This window comes from Semicossyphus pulcher, unplaced genomic scaffold (genome assembly GCF_022749685.1).
Source record: "Semicossyphus pulcher isolate SPU_LCO1_2020_fin unplaced genomic scaffold, fSemPul1.0.p SCAF_2, whole genome shotgun sequence".
In the NCBI taxonomy this organism is placed as follows: Eukaryota; Metazoa; Chordata; class Actinopteri; order Labriformes; family Labridae; genus Semicossyphus; species Semicossyphus pulcher.
Window position 1 is genome coordinate 25,776,530 of NW_027211693.1, and position 23,281 is coordinate 25,799,810.

Below are 23,281 nucleotides of genomic sequence, written 5' to 3' on the forward strand. Positions count from 1 at the left end.
TGATTTGATGCGAGAGAAGTTCCCGAGTTCGTGATAAACATTAGAGTTTTTCAATGAAATCGCTTACACTTGTCAAATCCCCTTTAAGCCACTCAAAATCCGCTAAAACAACCATCCACTCAGCGCATGAGACAATAGCCGGACGGCTGGGCGAGGTCCTGCGCACAATAGTGGAGAGGTGTAGGTGAGGATAATCCCTACTAATTAGATATGGCCCACATTCATTCTGCAATATGACTGAAACCTAGAGCCCCTCAACACCTGGTTGACAAATAATACCGAGCGATTAAAATGCTTCATAATTTGTCTCTTTAACGGTTTGAATGGGTTAATAACAGCAGACAATAGGAGTGTGTAATCCTGGGCGTGTTTAGCATGGGTGCTACATCGAAACTTTCAGTGACATATCACGTGGTTTGTTAAAGAAATATATTTATTTATTAGTCTTATTTAATCCGAAATATTGTCACCTTTAAATTAAACAATCTGATATATCTTTATGCTATTACCATTAATAATATAACGATAATTACAATACTTGAGCCCACTTTATGGATATATTTTTTTATGCTAGGTTGGATTATGTGTATTCCGGCTCATCCTTACAGTTTAAAAGAGGGGAAACCGCAGGGTCGCGCTTAAAATAACATGAAGTAAAAATGCGCATTAATTAAACAGTTCTAACAGACATTTCAGACACATTAGGCGGTCAGGAGAGCCGAAGGCTGATTTACGGCGGTGTGAGGTGAGAGAAATGGAGCAATAAAAGCTCAGGAGGTGGCAAGTTTGACAGGCTGAGGAGGGGTGGCAGGACTGGTGACGCCAGCCTGAGACATCAGTCAGGCGCTAATACAGGGCCATAAATGACCACTATATGAGGCTGCTGTCAGGGAATTCAGAAATAACCCGTAATGAATGAATAATAGGCTATATAAGAAAGTTATCTTGTTAATAAAGCAGGAAAATCCCATGAAAAGTAAAATAATTATGTCTATATTTAAAACTCGAGTCATTGTTTGAAATGTCATTCTTTAATTCTTTTCTTTAATCAGTGATAGCGTTTCTTAATTTAAAAAACGTCTTTTTTTTATTTAACCGTAGCATTTTCTCATCGTTACTTTGTTTTAATATTTTGTTACTTTCATGACAGTCTTTGCCTCCTATCCCCGCCCGTCACCCTCTATCAGCCAACCACATTCCTCCATCCTCCAGCAGGCTCTGCACTGCAACATAGCAAGCTAGCTCCTGTTAGCTAGAGCAGCAGAAGAGAAACAAACTCACAATAATGTCTTCCTTCATTGATATTGCTGTGTATGTTAACTCAATAAGGACTTAGAGGGCTTCCAATACTGAACAGCTTCATTGTCCATTGACAATTATTTTGTTGGTATATAAAATATCAGGTTTTCAATGGCAGTCATACAATACTAACAAAAAGATAAAATACTCACATTTTATAAGCTTGAATCATGTTAATGTAGCTTATTTTCTTACTTGCATTTTAATTACTTTAACAATTAAGTATCACTATCTTTTCTGTCCAACAGTCAACTCATTTAAGCTCCAATGACAGGTAAAACCCATAATCCATGTAAGCTTGAAATGTTAGCTGCTATCAGCCTTCTTCTTATATTTTCTCATAGTAATTTAAGTGAATAATCGATTCACTTTACTGATTTAATGTAATTGTATTAATCTGTTCATTTAGTTTTCTATATAGATTCACACGATCATGTGTTTAGGAGCCACTTGATGTTATTATTCCTATTCTTAAGAATGACAGTGTGTGCAGCCACCCCTTCCTCTTAAAGGACCCATTCATTAAAATACACTGAAATATGGTCCGTTTGTGTATAGTCTCAAAATTCTGGCTAACCCTTAAAACTATGTACGTTTGTTAGAATGTTGTCAAAACTATAGCTTTGTATGCATACGATATTTATTATTTTATGTATGTACAGGCTGTACTTGCAAGAAGCCTAGACAAATCATATTTATTGTATCAGTTGAAGCATGCTCAGTTCATGCCTCGAGGGTATGTGTATCAGCCTGAAATCAGCACCGTGACATAAAAGAGACAGAGATATGCACAGGACCAACTGTTTGAACGTCTTCATATTTATTTCATAAAGAAAAGTAAAAAGTTTTTTTTTAAGAAAACATCCCACATGATTAGACTCCGAATACTCCCATGCCCCCCCACCTCCCCCTACCCTGGATGCCTGCCTCTCTCTCTCTGTGCTACTCCACTACACCACCACTCCCCTGTTTGGCAACGTTTGGAACATACTAGCTTTCAGCTAACAGTGCAAGACAGGCACCCAGGCTAAAGTTTATCCACCCATGTGGTAAGAGAGCCCCCATGTTAGGATGCCATATACCCCTTACAGCACCCCAGGGAGCTCAAGAGCACCCTTTTTTCTGAAGACAAAGCAAGAGATTGAAATACTGTGATAATCAAAAGAAAGTGCTTTTTTGCTGTGGCATCTCAGCTTCTTTTCTTCTTGTGCTCAGAAGTCAAGGTGTGGCATCGCCTTTCCGCTCTTGCTCAATTGCTGCAGAAGAGAAAACAGAGGAGAGATGAAGTCAGCAGGAATGCATTTGTTTTAGTGAATATGCGAGAGGGATGCTGTTTGGATTTGCTGTATTTCAATGATGTGCTGATGGTGCAGCAATTTGCTGTTTGCTGCTCTGTTTGCTGAGCATGCCGTCTTCTGAGTGCACTGCGAGTGATGAGTAGCTACTGACAGGAAAATTGTTGCTGGGAACTGAGGCTTTAATTCTGCTTAGATACACACACACACACACACTGTAGACACGAGGGACACTCACTCTCTTTGGTGGGCAGAGGGTTTTTTTCTTTTGTCTCTGTCTTCTTCAGCTTTGTCTTGTCGAAGCGGGCGATCTCAGTCATGTCAGGCTTGTCGGACATTTTGGCTGCGAAAGACAAGAAAAAAAAACCTGAGCATGCAGGCTTGACCTTTCCTGTCAGCCACCATACTGATAATACAGCATAACATCATTATTATAATGCGCATATTGTGTAAGATGTTTTCTATCGGACAAGAGCAATGCTTGACGTGACATGACGAGAGCTGTCAAAAACCTTCATCTCTTTGTCTGACATGTAATATGATTTTTGTATCTTTACATCCGACTGAGCCGCACATGTTGTAGCCACTCCCTTTATGTGCAGACACGTTCGCATGCATGCCTGTGAGTGGTGGCCGCCTCCCACACATGCTCTGTCTTGATATTCTTCCCTACAAAATGCCTATGTAGCTAACATGTGCCTATTTTTACCCATATGTCTGTTCTCTCCTTTGTCTCTGCCTTTTCCCTCTCTTTTCAATGTCTTTGTTCTCTCCCTCCGCATCCCCTCTCTCTCTCTCTCTCTCTCTCTCTCTCCTTTTCTCTCTCTCTCTGCATCCACCCCTGCAGCCTGCTGGATCCAGGCAGAGCTCCACTGCAGTCATATTCCTGACCTAGCCTCAGGTCTGACTAATCTGTCTTGCACAATCGGGCCCAGTCACGCCTCTTTGAACCACTGCTGTAGAAATGTGACAAGCCCACCAGCCTGCAGACAGTCATCTGCACACAAGCTGCTGTAAAATGAAATAATCTCACCCGTCTGAGTCTGAATGGGGCCTAATAGAATCACTGCGACATAGATCTAGATATGCCGGGCACATGGCCAGAATTTTACATTTGCTGTTTCCTGAAACGAGGCACGTTGGATCATTTCTCCTCAGCTACAAAGGTGTCCACATCCAGCTCTGCCAAGTCTTGATAATAACATTAGCAGCTATAATCTCAACCTAATTCTTCAAGCATGTGCTCTATTGTCCCCTCATCATCACCACCATCATCCTCAACATCCCGCTTTCACATCTCATCACAGCTTCCATTAGCAGCCGGCTTCTTCTCACCCAGCCACACCCCAATCCTTTGTTTCACTACAGTAAAACCGAACCAAAAAGAGACACACAGGCATAAAAGAAATCAAGAGCACACTCGAAAGAGAGATGGTCCTTTCTTACCGGTGTTCCACACAGCAGTGGGGCTAAAATCCACCAGCGGAGAGAGCAGGGAGGGATAGAGACACAGAGATGGAGAAGGGAGAGCAGTACGGAAGCTGAGTCAATCTGCCGGTGTGTGCACGCCTGCCTGCATCCAGGGTGTGGGTATAAGAGGGAGGGAGGGGGAGAGAGAGAGAGAGAGAGAGAGAGAGAGAGGTGAGAGAGAGAGAGTGACTGAGAGCTTGGTCAGCCTCCCTTCTCAGCATCAATATTAATGCTCTCGAGGGAAAAGACGAGAGGAAACAACCGCTGATAGGAAGCAGCTGCACTGTTAAGCTTATCCCGGATTGATTTTACGTGTGATATTGTTTTATATTTTTGCTGAGTATGTCAGGGACACACTGCATGAGATGAGGATTGTATCTGCTCTTAAAGAAAACCAGAGTGCTCTGAATACCGGCAGTCTCATCTTACCTCCGTAGTATCTATTACATGCTAGGAATGTGTCATTGTGCCAGTTATGTATATTTAAGAAATTGCACTAAGTCATGTAGTGCAAGTTTCTTTTTATAGCACCATGTATTCATTTAAATATTTTTTATGTCATGTTTATTTATATAGAGACCAGTTTAAGGCACGGACCAGTGCCGCATACCACAGCATTAATAGCCTAAGATGGTCTGCAGTGCCCATCCCTACATAGGCCTTTGTGCAAGCACACAGAGCTCTACAAGAAATCACATAGGAAACAACAGAAGCACGATGCTTTCTGAAAGTACCCTGCAGCTCAGTGTTATTGTGTGTATGTGGTATTATATGTGTTGTGGCCATTGTCCTTTATACCTCTATAATAGTCATTACTTCCATGATTGTGTCAAAGGCGTGAGGACTCATAGAATGATTTCAGATATGACAGTTCACATCCACTCTTGCTTAAAGAGAAATGCTGTAACTTTTTAATAGACCCAATATATCAGAGTATGTCCACTTAAAGTGCTGTTTTTGCCACTGTTCTGCTCAGTGTTAATCAAAGTTTGTGACAACATTTCACTAGAGATGGATACAGAGATACACCTTTTTTTTAAATTATAAGATCAGTGTGCGAAATACCCAGTGGCAACCGGGGGATCCCCTCTACCTAGTGCTGCAGCACTATGCTGAAGTCTTACACTCAATATGCAATATACAAGATTTCATGGACGCACCCCTGTGCGTGTAGAAGCTGCAGATGCACCAGTGTTAGCTACAGTCTCTGCTACATTGCAATTCTGCTCCAGCTTTTTAGAAGTGAATCCAAACTTAGCAAGAAATTCTCCTTGACATATTTTCCCGACATTATTATTTCACCGAGTGTAACCATGAAGTCGAAGCAGAAACACATCCACAGCTTTCCAGTTTGAACGGGGTAACGTTGGGTTCTCTGAACTACACATGGATTGAATAAATGTTTTGCAATTTGAATAATCGACTGGACATAGTAACCCCCCGAGACCACCTGTACTTCACACCCTGGGTAAGATGTGTTTTTTCTAACCAGAAACAGGCTGTACATCTGTCTCATTCAAGCCACCAGATTCCATTAACAAATATCTTAATTGTACCTTACAGAACAATGGAGAGGCTGCTCTGATGCAGCCTTGGCTAAAAATATATCAAAGTATGGCCCAAGTTTAAAAATATCGGAATCCCCCTTTAAGTCAAAGCCCTGTGAGATATATTTATACACGTAATGTTTATTCTTACAGAGACCAGTATATAGCACTGAAATGTGTTTAAAAGAAATATGGCCCAGGTTTAAAAATAAAGGAATTCCCTGTTTAAGCAAAAGCCCTGTGAGATATATTTATAAACCTAGTGTTTATTTTTAAAGGGACCAGTAGCACCAACCGGTGCCACACAGCACAGCATCTATGGCCTACAGTTTTTTGAACCTTAATAAGGTGTTTGGCACAAATACACAGAACTCAACATAAATATACAAACAAACCAGCACAAAACACAAACAATGATATAACAAATAAAAACAACATAAAAACTAAGCAACAAACATCAGATTAGCCATGACAACATGGATGATCCTTCACAAAAAGAGCTGATAATTGATAGTCAAGAATCAATTAATCAGAAGCTATTTTGAAAATCAATTACTTGTTAAATTGTTTTTCTAAAAGCGACTGTTGTGTAAAAAAGTAGCTTATTTTAATGCCTTATGATGTTAAACTTTATATCTTGTGTTATGTTGCCCTCTTGGCCAAACACAATACAGAGTATTTAAAGATGTCAACATGCACTGAAGGAAGTGAGATGCTTTTTTCTTCAAGCTTCAGAAGTTTTTTTACAGATCAATTAATAAATGAGTCATGAAAATAATCATACATTGTATTTCTTATGTACACTGTCACTAACTTTTATTCTATACCAAACAACAGTTTATTTTACAGCATCATTTAGCCAGTTTTGTTCAGTAGCAGAGCTGTTATTAACGTATTTGTGTGCATGGCATTATTAGTCACATCCTTTATTTTGCGAGTGATCAAGCAGCTCTTGATTACATCAGGCTTTAATAAAGCCATGACACACAGAGCTCACAACCCCTCTGCTGACATCATGAAACCTGCTGGTCTCTCCTCTTTAATCTTCCCTGAGGTACAGTTACAGCCTGCCCATGTAGCCAGAGAGGGCATTTAACTGAGAGCTCGTCTCAGAATAGCAGAGCGATGATGACCTCAACCTCTGAAATGACACAGTGAGACGAGCCCGGGGGGGGGGGAGGTGGGGGGGGGTTCTGGTAAGCACTGTTAATGTGTGACATCACGTTACTGGATGACTGTGGGCTTTTCTGGATTACAATGCGGTCATGAATAACTCAGAGTGCTCTGAAGAGAGGCTGCAGCACCACCTGCTGGCTGAAGTGCGGCACTGCTGTATTTAACAAAGAGCCATTCTGATTGTTAAGCAAAGTTTGAACAAGATATATGAAAACATGCATTCTTGTTACTTTAAAAGGACCAGTACTCAAATATCCAGACTAGCCTATGTGACAGCCCTATGGAGCTAATTATGAATCACTCATTCAGCCTTTCAGACGGATGTTTCTATTGACCTGTTTGTTTCTTTGTGATATTGTGCGTGGGAGGGAAAGATCTTTGACCTTCTCTAAATTTGCCCCAGCCCTCCTATTAACCTTTCTATTTGAAATGTTATCATATTTGAAGCTCGGAGACGAGATGCACACTGACAAAGGTCAGACTAAGCAGCCAAATGGCCTGTCAGACGCAGCTGGTTATAGACCAGTAAACCTTTTCGGTGCTTAGACAGCGTCCGTGTTGTTTGACAATGTGGAGATGACTGGCATCAAATTGCAGTTTAGGATTTCATACAGTAGATAATTATCAAGTAATTATAATTCATCCTTCTTTATTAAACAATATTTAAGATATGTAAAAATAATTTATCAGTGCACAGTAAAAAACATGCTCACATAGTCTTAACACAGGATGGCAGCACAGGACTGTTTGACATCCCTCCTGCACTGAGCTGCTCTTGGATGAACAGTCCGTGAGGGACCACCAGGGTGCACTCAACCCCCAGCACACCAACATAACAGCTTGTAACAGCTTGAGTCCTAATGTTACTAATGTGATTTTAAAAAAAGTCTTCACACATTTCCCAGCACACTTTCTTCCATACTTGTGTGTTAATAGGGAGTACAGTTTCAAGCCACTTAGCTTAGTGGTTTAGCGTGACGCTAAGATGCAAATGCGTAGAGAAAGAAATGATTGTCAGCTCAGCAGGGACGCTTCAAGTTAAGCTACACGCTGTCATGAATATGGCAGAGGAGCATGCAGTGTGCATCATATACTGTTGTGTTTTTTTCTTTACTGTAGACCTTTGAGTTTGTGTTGATTTGTTGCGCTGGTTTGTGAACAGGTGGTAACAGGTGAAGATAGAACTCATTCCTGAATGGTATATAAAGGTTCATGCAGCAAGGGACAGTAGTCTTTTTCATCTCGACTGTGCCAGTTTAGCAACGAGACCAGCCACTTCATTGTGTTGTCCTGTTATCCTTTTTGTCTCTTTAGCCCTTTTACAACAGTGCCATAACAAAGCTCTGCCGCTACCCCGCGTTTTATACTTTTACTGTGAGCCATATACTGGCGTTATGTTGCTGCCTCAGTGTGTGATTGTAGCATTCCAGGTGTTGCGGAAGCAAAAAAGGTGTCATGTGAAAACAAACAGCGCGATGGACATACACACACACAGATGTCGTAACGCCTCTCTCCGCTGTCGTCTCAGTGGCGGAACGACTTCACCCCACCATTCTGCCTCTGTGACTTGTACCCAGACGGTGAGGCGTAACACACTCCCATCTTGAACAGGCTCAATGACAACATACAGATTGACGACGCGTCTCCATCTGCTCTCATTAGAAGAAATTGAAGCCAAAATACCCCCCATGATAGGCGCTGCCATCCTGCGATGGTGACGTCATTTGGAGCCAGAGTTGCGCAGTAGAGATCGGCGCTTGGAGCTGCTGTAGCTACTTCCGCTAACCAAAACACACACTTACGTTACCGAAAAAACAGCAAAGATCCCTCACGTCTGCATATTTTTCAGCAGAACAGCTGCTTGTGTTGGTCTGAAGCAGACATTCAGATATGTAAACGTCAATGACTGTAGTGATTGTTTTAGTAACGTCTTGCTGTTCCTCCTCTACTCTGCTAATCCAGAACAGATATTGGTCAACAGAGCTGTAAATCATCCTTTTTACAGAATCAAATTAAAACTAAACATGTCAGAAAAATGAACATTTGGACATAAATCAGCATGATAAGAACTAACTATAATGACAGAAACCATGTTTGAGAAACATTTATTTGGCGTGTATTTTGAATTTATAGTTTGACTCATGTCCCGTCTGTTAACATGGAGGAGGCGGGCTTTATGACCTATACTGCAGCCAGTCAGCAGGGGGTGCTCAAAATGTTTTGGCCTCACTTTTAGGGAGCTGTCATGTCGTCCATCTTTTTACACAGCCTATGAACAGGCTGTGTAAAAGGGGCTTTAGACTCTTCACACTTTTTTCCATCCCATGTTTTGCCAAATGAGCAGCACGGCTTCATGGAAGGCAATGTTGGTCTATTGACAAATATTGGATGGATTACTGCGACACTTGGATAAACACATGGGGATATTCATACCTCCTAAAGATTAATTTTAACATTTTGGTGGTTCCTTAATCTTCCTTCTAGTTGACCTTTGGTTTATGACTAAATACTTGCTACAAAACAAATGACAATCCCATTAACCTCAGCTGTGCATTGCTTTTAAATGCAATTGCTAGCATGCTAACACACTCAACTCTAACATCAACAAATCGAAACATGATACTTGCTGACATTAGCATTTACCTTCAAGCACCACTGTGGCTAACAGAGCTGCTATCATGGCTGTAGACCCTTACTGTGTCCCAATCCACGGGCTGCACCCTTCGAAGGATGCAGTCTACAGGATGCTCCATTCATAGCCTGCGTAGACCGTTAAAGCTGAACTAAAATGAGACGGCCTGGTCTACAGAGGATTTCCTGTTTGCATCGCCAGCTGTTCCCGCCCTTACCCTTGCATCACCAAACGCCGCTCCTGTCGCCTAGCAACAGGTAGCTAGTGGGCTAACTAGCTAGCATAAAGTCGAGTAAGTTAACCTAGTATTTTAAAGATAAATAATAATAATAATATTTTAAACTTTTGTAACACTAGCTATTCGATTGAGTTGAAACCAAAAAGCATCTCGGAATATGTTGGGCAGTGAAGGATGCACCCGATGGATCCTTCGCAGCCCGGGAAACAGAGGACGTATTTGTCGGCCGCATCTGAAGGAGCCTTCGAATCGGGACAGCCTTCAACGCGCCTCTGTGATGCAATCGGCCCCCAAATACGGCCTTCGAAGGCTGCAGCCCCTGAGTTGGGACACGGCTTTGATGTCTTATTTATTATGTTTTTCCTCTCACCTTTTCTGCCATCACACTGCTCACTGTTGTTCCCATGGCCACGCTCTGGTTTTAGCTAGCCACAGCTATGCTCTCTAAAGCTTGGGTAAATCAGCTGCATGATGTCAGACTTGAATACACACACACATAAAATCACACTTAAGTTATTCCTTATCATCTAAGGTTGCGGAAGCTGAATGAAGTGTAAGAAGAAAGGTGACTATACAGGACCCTTACAAAAACAATGTCCTCCCCTTGTCGTTCATTGTAAGCTGAGGTGTCTCTTAAACAGATCTGATTGCTCCCCGTTCAAAGAGGCCTAAGTGTTAGACAAAGTGGAGCTAATGTGCAGACTGCAGTGTGTTTCAGGAGCAGATTTGTTAGGACAGTTCAGGATCAGCAGGACCAGATAAAGCCGCTGCCTCAGCTCATGATCTCCAGGACTAATGATGCAGCGTTTGATTGGTGCCCTGCGCCCAGTCACCCGGCCAATGAGCTGCGAGTATCTCGGAGTGGAGGAGTTATCTCAACTAGCCAGCTGGGGACAGTGACAGAGATGAAAAGAGGAGACGGGAAGGAGAGGAGATGGAGACAGAGATGAGGGATGAGGAACTGAGAGAGAGGAAAAGATGGATGGAAGATAAGAGCGCTGCTCTAAACAGCAAACACGTTTGTAATGCACCTTTCAGGTAGAAGGGACGAATGGTACTCTTTGAATTTAATGGCCGTCATAGTCGTGTGGTGTGTGTGAATGACATAATTCCTTCTGAATTATCTTTACTTTTAGGGTGAGCTTAAGCATTGTTTACAAAGCTTAACACATCAAAGTAAATATCCTCTGTGCATCTTCTTCTCCCTTTTAACTTCCCTCCCTCGTCTCCTCCTCTTGTGTTCTCTCCACTTTCTCTCAGGGATAAATGCAAAACATTCAGCACTCACACAACCGCAGGCCTGAGTAGATTAAGCAAATCATCAGTCCCTTAAATCCACACATCAGTGAATTAAGTGAACAAATGAGTGGCAACACAAACAAATGTCTGCGTTTGTAAAAACTAAAAGCAGGAAGGCTTTAGAAGGAACGATAACTCGCCTTGAGGAACATAAAATTGAGCCTGTTGTGAGCAATTAAAGTAACAATAAGGTACTGAGGCAGCTTTTTGTCTCCTGTATCAGAGGGATTTCTTACCAATATATCAACAAAGCACACAGCATTAGAACGACAATAATTACACTTTGAAAACAAGACTATTATTTGTGGGTAGTTCCTCGGTTTGCTCCAGGCGGTCACTGCAGCTAAACGAGTCCAGTTTTTTCTTCTTTTCTTCATAGTTTGTTAAAATGCTCACCAAGTCAGATTTTTCCTCTAAAAGTTCCATACAGGGCAGCAACTTGTGATTATTTTCATTAACTAATCTGCAACTTTCTTTCTCGATAAATCATTTGGTAAACAAAGTGTTATAATTACGTAAAAAGGCAGATCACGATATCCGAATTTGACATCTTCAAACATCTTTTTCTGATCAAGAGTCCAAAACCCGATGATGTTGAGAGAAAAGAAGCAAATCCTTACAATTAACAAGCTGGAACAAGAAAATGTTAAGCCTAAATAAATAAGATTAATCAACTGTAGAAAAAGAAGATTGCTTTTCTGTCGATCAACTGAATAATTAACTACTCCTTTCAGCTCTGATTTCGACTCCATTATTGACACATTTTTCAGTCTGTTGTAGCACTGCCCCTTTTTATTTCTCTACTTTGTTTGTTTGGTCTGTCTGTACTTTTGAACTTACACAGCCATTCCCAAACTTAAGAATATCACAGCCCAGGGTGCTAGAGCAGGCGCCCCATGCAAGATGCTACAGTCCTCATCGCAGTGGTCGCAGGTTCAACTCCAGGTCTGTTGGTCTTTTGGTGCATGTTTACTCCCACTCTCTCCCCCCCTACATTTCATGTCTCCAAAGCCAAAAAGAAAATCTTCAAAGCCCCTGTGAGGAGTTTTTTTGATGGTTATGAAACTGACTGAAATGTATTATGATAACTCTTTATTTCTAAACCAGAACATCAGCAACAAGATTTATCACAGTTCAGTTCAAACAAAAAGGGAGGGGACCCAGGTGCAGACTATTGATATTTATTGAAACACAAAAACAAAGGATTACTGATCAGTCCAGGTAACAGAAAATCCCAAGGAATAAAGTACAACTGAAAATCCAACAGTTGCACAGGAAGCCACGAGGAAAATCCAACATACTACAGGTAAAGGCTTTCACAGGCATGGACGCAATGAACTGGCAAACTCAAAGGGGAAGACAAAGAATGTATACACCGGGGATCATCAGAGACAGGTGAGACCAATTAACACAGGTGAACACAATGAGGGCAGGGCACACATTCTAAAAGGCGGGAAATGGAAAAAACGAAGAAAACTAAACAAGGGATGACCTATGTTGTGTTCAAAACACCATACTATACTAGCAGTACGTACTGATTTGGCCAAAATGTGGTATTTAGTATGCAGTGTGAAAACAAAAGCAAAATGTGCAGAATGCCAAAAATTGCCCAGATGTACTGATTCCGAGAATATCTCCAGTATGCATAGGACCAGTCTACCTTGCCTACTGTATACCACAGTTCAAAGCGCTGGAGTGTCACAGCAGCAGTTGAAATGACGGACAGCAGCAGCATTACAGCAGAAGGGGGCGCTATAGCTATTGTTATTGTTATAGTTATTGTTTACTTCCACCTGGTGTAGCATACTGCAAAATGAATTTGAAAAACTCCTCCGAACTACATAATAACGCCGAACGCAGTATGCAGTATATAATACAAAGTATATACTACAGAGTATATAATGTAGTATATAGTATGTAGTATGGCATTTTCGAAACACAATATACTAAATACAAAACTAAACAACTCATGACAAGATTATTTCTATAGTTATTTTAATGCCTGAAACTGCTGGCGGGGGGTAGGTGTCAGACGAAGCGATTAACTGCACGCTGCCTTTATTTACATTTTCCAGGGCAAGAGTTTAAAGCTAGTGGCACATATGACTGTTAAAGAAAGCAGGATGAGATTTTTTGTTAAAAACCACCACTTAAGCATGGACAGGACAAAATCAGCGAAGATAGGAGGTATGGCTTTGTCCACAGGGGGCGCCACAATCAACACAAACCGAAAGTTCCTCACAGGAGATTTAAAAAAACAAACAAAAAACCTCTGATTAACACTTGAGACAAAGATCAAGTATTTCCAGTATATTTTTATTTCATAAACCCAAAAATTCAATGTAAGGTAACCAGTTTGTTAAGCTACAAAATAAGTGAAAATTACCAAACTGTAAAAGACGTAATAACGTTATATTTATTTATTGTTCGATTATTAATCTCTAAGCCCACTTGTAGTAACCTCAAGGTCCACCAGTGGGCCCCGGGCCATACTTTGGGAATCACTAATCTAGTATAATGACAATATCTTGTGCCAGCTTGAAGTTACATTCAGGACCAGATAACATTCTGTCTTGGCTTTGTCTCGTTTACCAGATGAGCATGTTACTTTTTTCAGTTATTTGACTGACCCTGAGTGTCAGAGTTGTAGTCTGAAATGTGTCCAGTTTTTAAGGATCCTTTTTTACAGTATATCACTCGGTAGATGTTGACATCATTTTCCATTTTGGTTTAATTCATGTATTCCTACAGAACTCCCTGTGCCATCACTCCTGTGAAGTAGTCATGTTGGCAGAACGGATGGTGTATATCCACTCCTCTGGCATCTACAGGCCTGATGAATTCATAACACATGCATAATAACTCCAAAAGTACGAGGACATGCAAATGAACAGAAGAGGGAGCTGAAATGACACCAGTTCAACAGCAGCCAATGACACCCAAACACAGGCAGCAGAAAAGTCTGCCTTACACGCTCTGCACTGCTGCATTGTATAGTAAAAAACACGTTGATGGAAAAGAGGAAAGAAAAAAGCTCCTGTGGGATTGACTGCCAGCCTCAATCTGACGCCCAACTAGTCCACTTAAGAGCCCTGTTCTCTAAAATCTTTCATTCTTCTCCCTGTTTCACCTCTTTGAGGGACGCTAGAGGTAAAGTGCTGTTTTGGCTAGAAGCTGTACAGCTATGTGTATGCAGAAAGTGTCCTCCACTTTCTTTTCAGATACTTGGGAAACACATATACATACATAAATACATACATAATGCGTTCCTGGGAACAAGATGTGGCTTTGACTGTGCTGCCGGCTAAAGTAGCCGGGAGCAGGTACGGTCAAAGAACACCCCAGCAGCTCACCTTTAAGTGCTGTCTGCAGACTCTGCTGTATTCATCAATAGTCAGTGGTCAGACAGCTAAGAATCTGTGATTAATTTGTCTTGGAAACTCGCCCGCTGCATGAATGTATGAACGAATGAATTTAGGTTACATGTTTTGTTCTTCTATTTTTAGCTAATGGCAATATTCAGAATTACTTTGATAAAAGCACTTTGATAGATTTTTATAAAGGAAACTGACACAACCCTGCTGTTATAGTGTAAGTGAGTGCATCATTAGTAGTACTTTAATAATGTTTTATTAGTGTTTGCACTCTCCTGCCAGCCCTGTGTTATATTAAGTACTAAAGGGGGGCTGTTACATCAGTGCAATTCTTTAGAGCAGTGGTTCTCAACTGGTCCTGACTCAGGACTCACCACCACCTCCTTAATGACTAATCAGGACCCACATTTCTCAATCACTCAAATTTATTTAATAAAAAATTGTGCAGTTTGGACCTGAGATGGAACTAAACATCACATGTCAACATCACAAAACACAACAGTATAATAGTCCACCAAAATGACCACCAGGTAGCAGTGCGAGGAAAAGTTATTCTATTAGCATCTTTTTTAACAGAAATAAACTCAAAAAGTGCAACATAAATGCAGCTACTGTAGGGCTCATCTACTATAGGTTTTAAGAATTTACATTTAACTGTAGCTGGGATAACCCAGTTAGTGAATACATGTAATAATACAACAATAACTGAACATCAGACTGCAAAAATTTTAATTAGAAATACAAATCTACAAAAATAACAATAAAGTAACTTAACAAAACCTTGAGAGATGCGTACTCACATCAAAGGTCATATGGACAGCACATTCTCAATACAGTTGCACCATAAATTACATGTGATGGGAGGTTTTTCATATAACCCAGAAAGGGCTGCCATGTCTTGTAAAATGTTTTAGTCTTATTCCTTAACCCGTAAGTTATTTTCTCAAGGGGGACACAGCTATTCAGCCACAGTCCAATCAGAGGGCAGGCTTGATAGCATGACTGTTTTTGAGGTTAGCATTTGCAAAGTTGCCTAGCAGGCAAATCTCTGGGTCTGTGGGGAAGACAACACCATGAATGCTAGAAATATACCCCTTTCCCACCGAAATTATTGTGTTGACGCAGGTTTTAAAGACCCAGGAAGACCCGTTTATAGATGCCGATTGTCTCTTTTCCCACTGCCAGTAAAGTATACTCCTTTCGGTCTCTTCACTGCTGCGTCACCGTCTGACGTTACAAATGCACCCAATACAGGGTTAGCAAACAGTGAAGATGTGACGGTGGTTAGGTCTTTATTGTATCTATAACTCATTCAGTCTGTTTATCAAACTCGGCGCCTTAAAATTTGGAACAATGTTCGGACGGAGACGGGCGGAATTTGTAGCTGAGATGACAAGGAGTTACAGACAGAGCATAGCATCGCGCCGGAAAGGGGGGCGGAGATTAGTGTGTCAACACAGGTTTTATGTTCCTATCAATGCCCGGTTATAATTACCCAGGTCTACTGCAGAGACATTTGACCCGGGTCTGAATGCTGATTGTAACCTTTCCCATTAAGCAAAAAAGCTGGGTGTTAGCAGGTTTTTTGACCAGTGGGAAAGCAGCTATAGTGTCTCATACCCCCTGCCAAAACCCCTGAAGGTTAGAGAACTGCCAGGTAGAATGTAGGAATGTTCGTTTACCCAAGCCACATCTAAAACCATTATTTATTTTGCAGGAAGATAGCATCAGCTCGGTTCAGCAGCTGCTCAAACTCACATTCAAAACCACAATGTCACACTCCTTCATTCTCACAACCCCTCCTAAAACAAGCCCAGAACACAACAACCAGTATTGCAGGTCTTAAACTCAACACAATCATACGTTATTTTTGAGACTGACAGCTGTGATCATGCAGACGGCAGCTCAGCTTTGCTTTGAAGAGAGTAGTTCATCGAAAAGTTTTGCATTCTGAAAATAACAGGGAACTCAAAAACTATTTTATTTAGAAACGTTAAATCTACAGCAAAGGTATTCCCAAACAAACACACTGCATTGCATCTACACAGCTACATTTATGTCTGGAGAAATCCTTTCAATATTTACTCCAAAAGACCCGCCCGCTCTTTCTAATAACAGTGTTTCAAAGCATTTCATTTTCTCCCAAATCAATCATAAAATGTAAAATGTTCTCCTCTGCTTGTACCATTGAGCTTTCCTCTGTCAATAGCTTCTGTGACCTTATACAGTCAGAGCACTATTAGTGATTTACTGTAACATTCAAATAAAAGCTGTGTGGGCTGAGTGACTCATAGCCGCTTTCAAAGCGAGCATTATTTGTCAAAGGAGCATTGAGTTATTTATAACTCACTGTCCAAACGTAGCGGTGACCAAGAGACGGAAACAGTCCAGATGATAATAGAACAAGGATGTGGACTGATTTGAGAGTGGATATTGTACCATAATTATTTACACATATTGTAAGCATTGTGTGCTATCTTTGATGTGTTTAAAATATGAGTCCAGTGTGAACAGAAAAAATGGCTTTTTAAAACACCTTAAAACAATGTCCTCAATCATTCCAGCACAGTCTGACGTGTGTTTGATTCAGCCATGATGAACTGTGATGACTCTGTCAGCCCTGTCGCCCTGTGTTACAATGCTTTTGTAATAAGAGATCAATACAGAGGTGGACCACCGGATGTGAAGAGGCAAGATGTGGTGTTAACAGAGGCGGCCAAGACGTCGGCAGAAGAGACAACGAAAAACTCATCGTTTGTTGGGATCAAGGAAAGGAGCACTCGTACAGTAAGATGTGGGGCTGCACACAAACACACACACATACTGTATACACTCTGTTTTTCCCTTTTTGTTCTGATCCTCAATCCATGGTGACAGGAACAGTGAAGGTGACGCTCAGGTTCTTGTTACCTTGACGATGAGGAATCCAATAAAGGCAGAAAACACCACACACACACACACAGTTCCGCCTTTCCTCTTCCCTCTCTTTTAAAATAGTATTCCTCTTTTCTGTCGGCCACATCCTCATGTGACCTCAGAAGTCATGTATATTAGTGGGACTGAGCTTGATAACAAACAGGAAGTACATCAGACTGAAAAGGAGCAGTGGGTGTGGAACCGGAAGAAGCAGCCTTTGTTTACACACCTTTCTGCAGCTACATCAACAAAGCAAACCTGCTTTGGTTTTGTTGTTGCAGCTCCACACTGTGTGTGCACGAGGTGACATCTGTTCAGGAATCCCTGCTCATACACCTGAAAGGCTTCTGTGCTCTTCTTCTGAAATAGAGAGATTAATAAATGTCCCTCTGACTAAAAAAAACAACACACCAGATGTGTGTGTGTGCCTGCGCATGTGCGTGCCCATCATCGTCTGCACAATATGCTGTACGTTATCTCCACACAGCCACCTGTTTATGTGAAGGGAGTCAACAAACATCATATGAATTCCAATAAGGCTCACCCTCAGAGTACACACACTTCATCATCATGAAGCTAGTCACTGTTCGCTGTAATCTAAATCCCTTATTTGAAAGCTGCGTGTGTGCGTGTAAGAGAGACGGGAGGACGGCGGCGAGGAGGGAGATTAAAACTGACAGCTTTCAGTGGTCTTAGGGCCAGTGTGCAGAGAGGGGTTAAGATAATGGGTCTTCAATGTCAGCAGGGGTCTGATTGTAGGGTTAATTAGCAAGAGCTTTGCTCATCATGAAACTGACAGGTAGACCAGAGATTTGACGGTGCATTTGGAAAACGCACTGACAGGTTCTCTGATTTTATTCCTGCATTCTCCATCATAACTCTGTTTCTTAAGATACTTTACAGCTGCAGACTGAAGCTTAAACAACCTTTTTCCAACTAAAACAAGGCGTAAATCTTCTTCCGCTCTTGAAATAGTTGAACATTCACCTCACGTGCTGCTCCCATTTTCCATAAGGAAATAAGACTTTTCAAACTATTGAGAATTAAAGCTGCTAATCCCGGGGATTAATACAATTGAGTTTGCTGGATTTTGGTAATGCCCTGCTTCCTAAGCTTTGCCCATTAGGCACCTGCTGCTGTCACACTCGGATGGCCTCACAGGAAATTGCCTGGTTTTACGAGCGCGAGAGTATGCCAGCGCATTTGAACTGCAACACGGAAAACCTCTCGCACACTCAGACAACAGACAAAGACAGGGGGTGAAAATTTGCTCTTGTCCTTTGGCTTCATGAGACCAATTACCAGCATCGGTGTGTGTTTGTCTTCGTGTGCGTGTGTGAACGTGTCAGTGCGAGTCTGCAGGCAGGTGCGTCAGCAGACCCTGGCAGTCAGATTTCATGCACCACAGGCTGTGCCACAAACGGACATACTCAGTCTTAGAGAAGAGGAGATGATTGGCCCTGCGGCTCCTCCACGAAGCTTCCACACAAACATTTGACGGTTTAGAGGAGGCAATTGTGAGCGAGCCTCTGGCCAAAGATTAGCATGCCTCCTCACCTCCCCTCCTTATAGCAACGTCAAACAAAGCTACAGGGATTGCGCTGCCTGTCACTTCAGATTCTGTTAGCATGGGGAGACACAAACAGCCTCACCAGGTATCATAGACACAGCAGCTGCTTAGATAAATGTTTGGACAACTTAATAATAATTGGATATAATATGTTTATTCCCTTGTAGCGTATTATTTGACAATGTTAGAATTTAGATGCGGATGTCTTCATGTATTTTTGTTAGCCTGTTATAAGCTTACATTGTAGAATGTTTGCTGCTCTTTATTCTGAATGTGTAAGAGATAACATAACTATGTGTCACACAAACAAGTAAAGAGCAGAGGAAAAGGGGGGGTGGTGTGGTGCTGTGACAAGGCCACAGTTTCATCGACACAGAGCACAAAGTGCAGCCAATACCATCCGAGCACAGAGCTATTTCAGACATATCCTTCTGCACCACATAGTTGAAGAAGAAGCAACTGCTACCAAAGATGTTCTCTGGCGATGAGAGCAATAGCAGTTACTATGTAATGGATACTGTATAGTGAGCAGGTTGTTATCACAGAATAGACCCCCGATAGGATGAGCAGGACTGAGCAAGTCAAATTTACCTGACTTCTTTCGGTGGACTGATATGATTACCGCTAGTCCTCCGGATTGTGTGATGAGAGCCAAATCCCCAGCAACGATTCTCTCAGGTTCAACTGAGCTGACTGTAAACAGGCCAGAGGTCATGGTAAACACCCACCAAGACGCATATTCCTAAATACATGTCCAAAGAATGTCCATACATATATATACATACTCATACATAACATATTCCAATGTTAGATTTCATTTAACAGAATGTGCTGCTCACATGCATGCTCTGCCTTATTAATGCCCATGTCTGTGTTCTGCTAAATGTCATTTACATGCTTTAAATAACTGTCATTGTATTAATTGTACTGCTGTCTGTTCTTCATAACAACAGTCTGTTATCAAGAAATAACAGAACTCGGAATGCCGTAATGGGAATCAAGTAGTAACACAGCCGTGTAATAATTTGACATGTATGTTTGTCTGCAGGTGAAGGTGGCCCTAAGATGTCTATATGGTTGGATTTATACTTTAGGGAAAGAGTGAAGGGTAGTCTCTTGATGGTTTTGGTTTCCAGGTGGTTTAGAGTTATATTTCTCTGGTTGATATCACCGATGCAATTCAAAAAGCAATTGTTTGTGATAAGTGGGGATGTGGGAATAGTGTTGCTGAGAGGAACTTCTATCCTTTCACCCCCTAATGCACAACTATAAATCTGCAGGTCTAAACAGCTTATGCTGTGACTTGCCTTTCCTGCATGTTGTACAGATTAGCATGTGTAGAACTGGTTAGTACGTGTCTAACACAGACTGGACTGAACAGCTCCCCCTTAGCGAAAATTGTGCCAGCTGCTAATCATGAATGGGTGCACAAGTCCATCCCTTGAAGATGCGATCGTGCAAATTCACGCAAATTAAACCCATCCTCATGACCTTGCAATTTTGGCCCATCACCACAACTTTTTTGAAAATTGTGGTCTTCCCTTTTCTCTTGCGCACATTGGCATGTGCGTGTGCCATTCTAACAAGGATCTGGTGTGATGGTTCCTTTTCACTAGCTACTAAATCTGGCCTTAAACTACAGTGTCTTCAAGGAGACTCTATACAGTGATTCCATAATTATAACATCAATTCTCAATGATTATTTATCAATGTTTACATGTTGGAAACTGTTAGCCATTCACTTAGTCACTTAGCCACTAGCGCAGCACTCAAAATGACGAACAGAACAGCATAAATGTAATAGATAACGTATTGATTCTCAAGCACTGCTGTGCACAAATGCAGTGCGAAATGAGAATATTATGGCAGTTAGTAGTATTTAGTTTTTACACAATTTATTTGGTGTCCTGACACGGAAATCGACCTGGAAGTGATGTCAGAAGACAAACCAGTCGTTCAGCAGATAGATAGCTTTAGTGGAGCGTGTGTCCCAGCCGCTCACAGTGCATGTGTAATATGTAACACAGAGAAAAATGCCTTCAAGCATTGCATCTTGCATTGGAACTTTTTTAAAAAGCTGCCGCAAAATCAGGCCTTTTTAGCCACAGCAATCACAGAAAAAGCCCAGGAAATCCTGGAGGGAGTCACAAGTTACATCGCAGTTCCATAAGGTGTGAAAATAAACAGACTTGTTAAATTCTTCAGTGAGTAACCCTGATGTCGGCGTGCAACAACTGACCTCGACCCTTTGGATCAACTCAGTGGAAACAACTTTCATGAGACCTCTCTGCACCTTTCGACCTGTTTGGGCATCCTGTTATAAATCAAAAACCAGACGGCTGGTATATAAGTCACCAGCGTGAGCAATGCATCACCCAACCGCACATACAAATGTATCGCTGCTGCTCCAAGACTGCTGAAACATAACAGATGAAGTACTCCATGCAGGAGGTAAACAAGAGGCCGAGGAGGTGGAGAGCGGCGGCCTGGAACACTCCAACGCCTACCCTTTGCTAAACAGTCTGACACAGGATGCCATGTGCTTACGCGCTATCGCACATGCACTTTGCTCATTCCTTCACACTTAAACCCAAACGCGGTGTATAAATAGGCCAGCACAATCACTATCTCCTCCATGTTCCCTCTCATGTTGCTCTGCCATTAGAAATTACCATTCACTCCATTATATCTATAGTTATGCCTCTACTGACCCCGTTCTTGTTCCTCCACCCCTCCTCTCCCCCCTTACCCAACATCATTTCCACGTAGAGCGCCCTCGGGGAGAAAAACGAGTAATTAGTATGCTGATACATAAGCCAGCGGTGTTGCCACAACTAGTTAAACATCTATTTCCACCTCTTGTTACGTAGCAAAGCTCTAAAGAAGCTTCTGATGTGCGCATGTGTGTGGGTGTATGTGCACGTGCAAGTCTCATAATGAGGCTGAAGTATCACAGCGGTACATACTGTTCTTGTCACATTGAAAGGTATAACGTTGATGACAGATGCTCTCACTATGTGGTCTAGCACTGACTCACTCTCATCTATCTGTCTGTCTTTTAGTCTGTCTCTTTATGCGTGCGTGGGGTTGTGCAGTTACATAAGAATCCACACAGATTCCTGGGATCTGTTCGTTTGCAAAGGAGCGAGGGAGCGTTACCATGACGATGGCATTAGAAACCAACCTTACATCAAACCATGTGTATATTTGTGCCTTCCTCTGGTGTTTTAGTGAGTGAGAGCGCCTGCATTTTAGAGCTGAAGTAGAGGAATCGGAGGGGCCTCTTGGTGCACAGAAAGAGAAGAAGAAGAGGGCAGGAGGATGGGGAAGTGATGGAGCAGAGGAGACATCTGTTGGCAGAAAGATGCAACTTGGAAAGGGCAGGATGCAGGAAAATTGAGGATGCATGGCGGGAAGTTAATTAGAGGGAGGGAGAAGCTGATTGTGGACCCAGATGTTTCCAAATGATCCGTTGACAGCCCCCCTCCCCATCTCTCCCTCTCTTTCACGCCTTCAAATATGTCGTTTTGCCAAGGCTGTGAGCAGCCCGGGCACCTTTGCCAAAGCTATGAGTAAGCTGCGTGTGGGCTTCAGCATGTGCCTGTTGGAGTGTACTTGCCTGTGATTGTGCCTGAGAGTGTGCACAAACATTTGACCTACTCTGATCGCATTAGTGGTGTTTTCTCTAGCCAGTGCTGCAGGGTGTGAGTCTATGCTTAACCCACAGCAATGGGTCACCTGTCCCTGCTCTCAGGTCCCCTATATACCCTTGTCTCTTCAAACCATGCTGGTGCAATCCAGAGATCTTACGAGTTATCTTGCGACCATTGAGAATAAAAGGCTGAGGCAACCGTAGATGCCCACATGGACCAGATATCAGCCATGATGAGTGCATCATAGAATTAATGATTCCAGTTGCGTTCATTTTGTCACAACAGGCTACCTTTCAATTAGATCTGTACATGTGGGATAAAGAGGGCTCTGGTATTGGAGCTGTACCCTGTGTTGAGGTCTAAATTCAAGTACATCCCTAAAAATATAAATGTTAAAATCTAGCTTGGACCAACTGAACTCATACCCACAAAGTCTGGGCGGAACTTGGGCGTCAAAATTGACTACCAACTAACATCAGAAAGATCAGACCCTACCTGTCAGAGCATGCAACCCAACGGCTGGCACAGGTTCTCGTAATATCACGCATTGACTACTGCATCTCTGGAAGGCCTCCCTGCACATTCAAACCTCTGCAGACCTCTGCGACTGGTCTGCATCCACCCCAAACAGCACACGTCCGCTGTTCATATCCCTCCACTGGCTCCAAGCTACCGCTCACATCAAATTCAAAACCCTGTTACTCGCTCACAAAACAGCAACAAAAACGGCTCCTGCCTACCTGAACTCCACTCCGCTAAGCTCTGCCAATGGAAGGCGACTAGCACTCCCATCACAACAGGGCCCTAAGCAA

At 42.2% G+C, this 23,281-nt stretch overlaps 1 protein-coding gene across 1 annotated transcript; it reads right to left on the minus strand.

The window, feature by feature from the left end:
* Positions 1-2,102: 2,102 nt before the first annotated feature.
* tmsb2 (thymosin beta 2) lies at positions 2,103-4,176 on the minus strand. The gene is made up of 3 exons (XM_069669718.1): positions 4,041-4,176; positions 2,833-2,937; positions 2,103-2,555 (listed from the first exon to the last, which is right to left on the minus strand). The coding sequence occupies exons 2-3, from the start codon at positions 2,930-2,932 to the stop codon at positions 2,518-2,520; spliced, it is 138 nt and encodes a 45-aa protein (XP_069525819.1). The 5' UTR covers positions 2,933-2,937; positions 4,041-4,176; the 3' UTR covers positions 2,103-2,517.
* Positions 4,177-23,281: the final 19,105 nt, after the last annotated feature.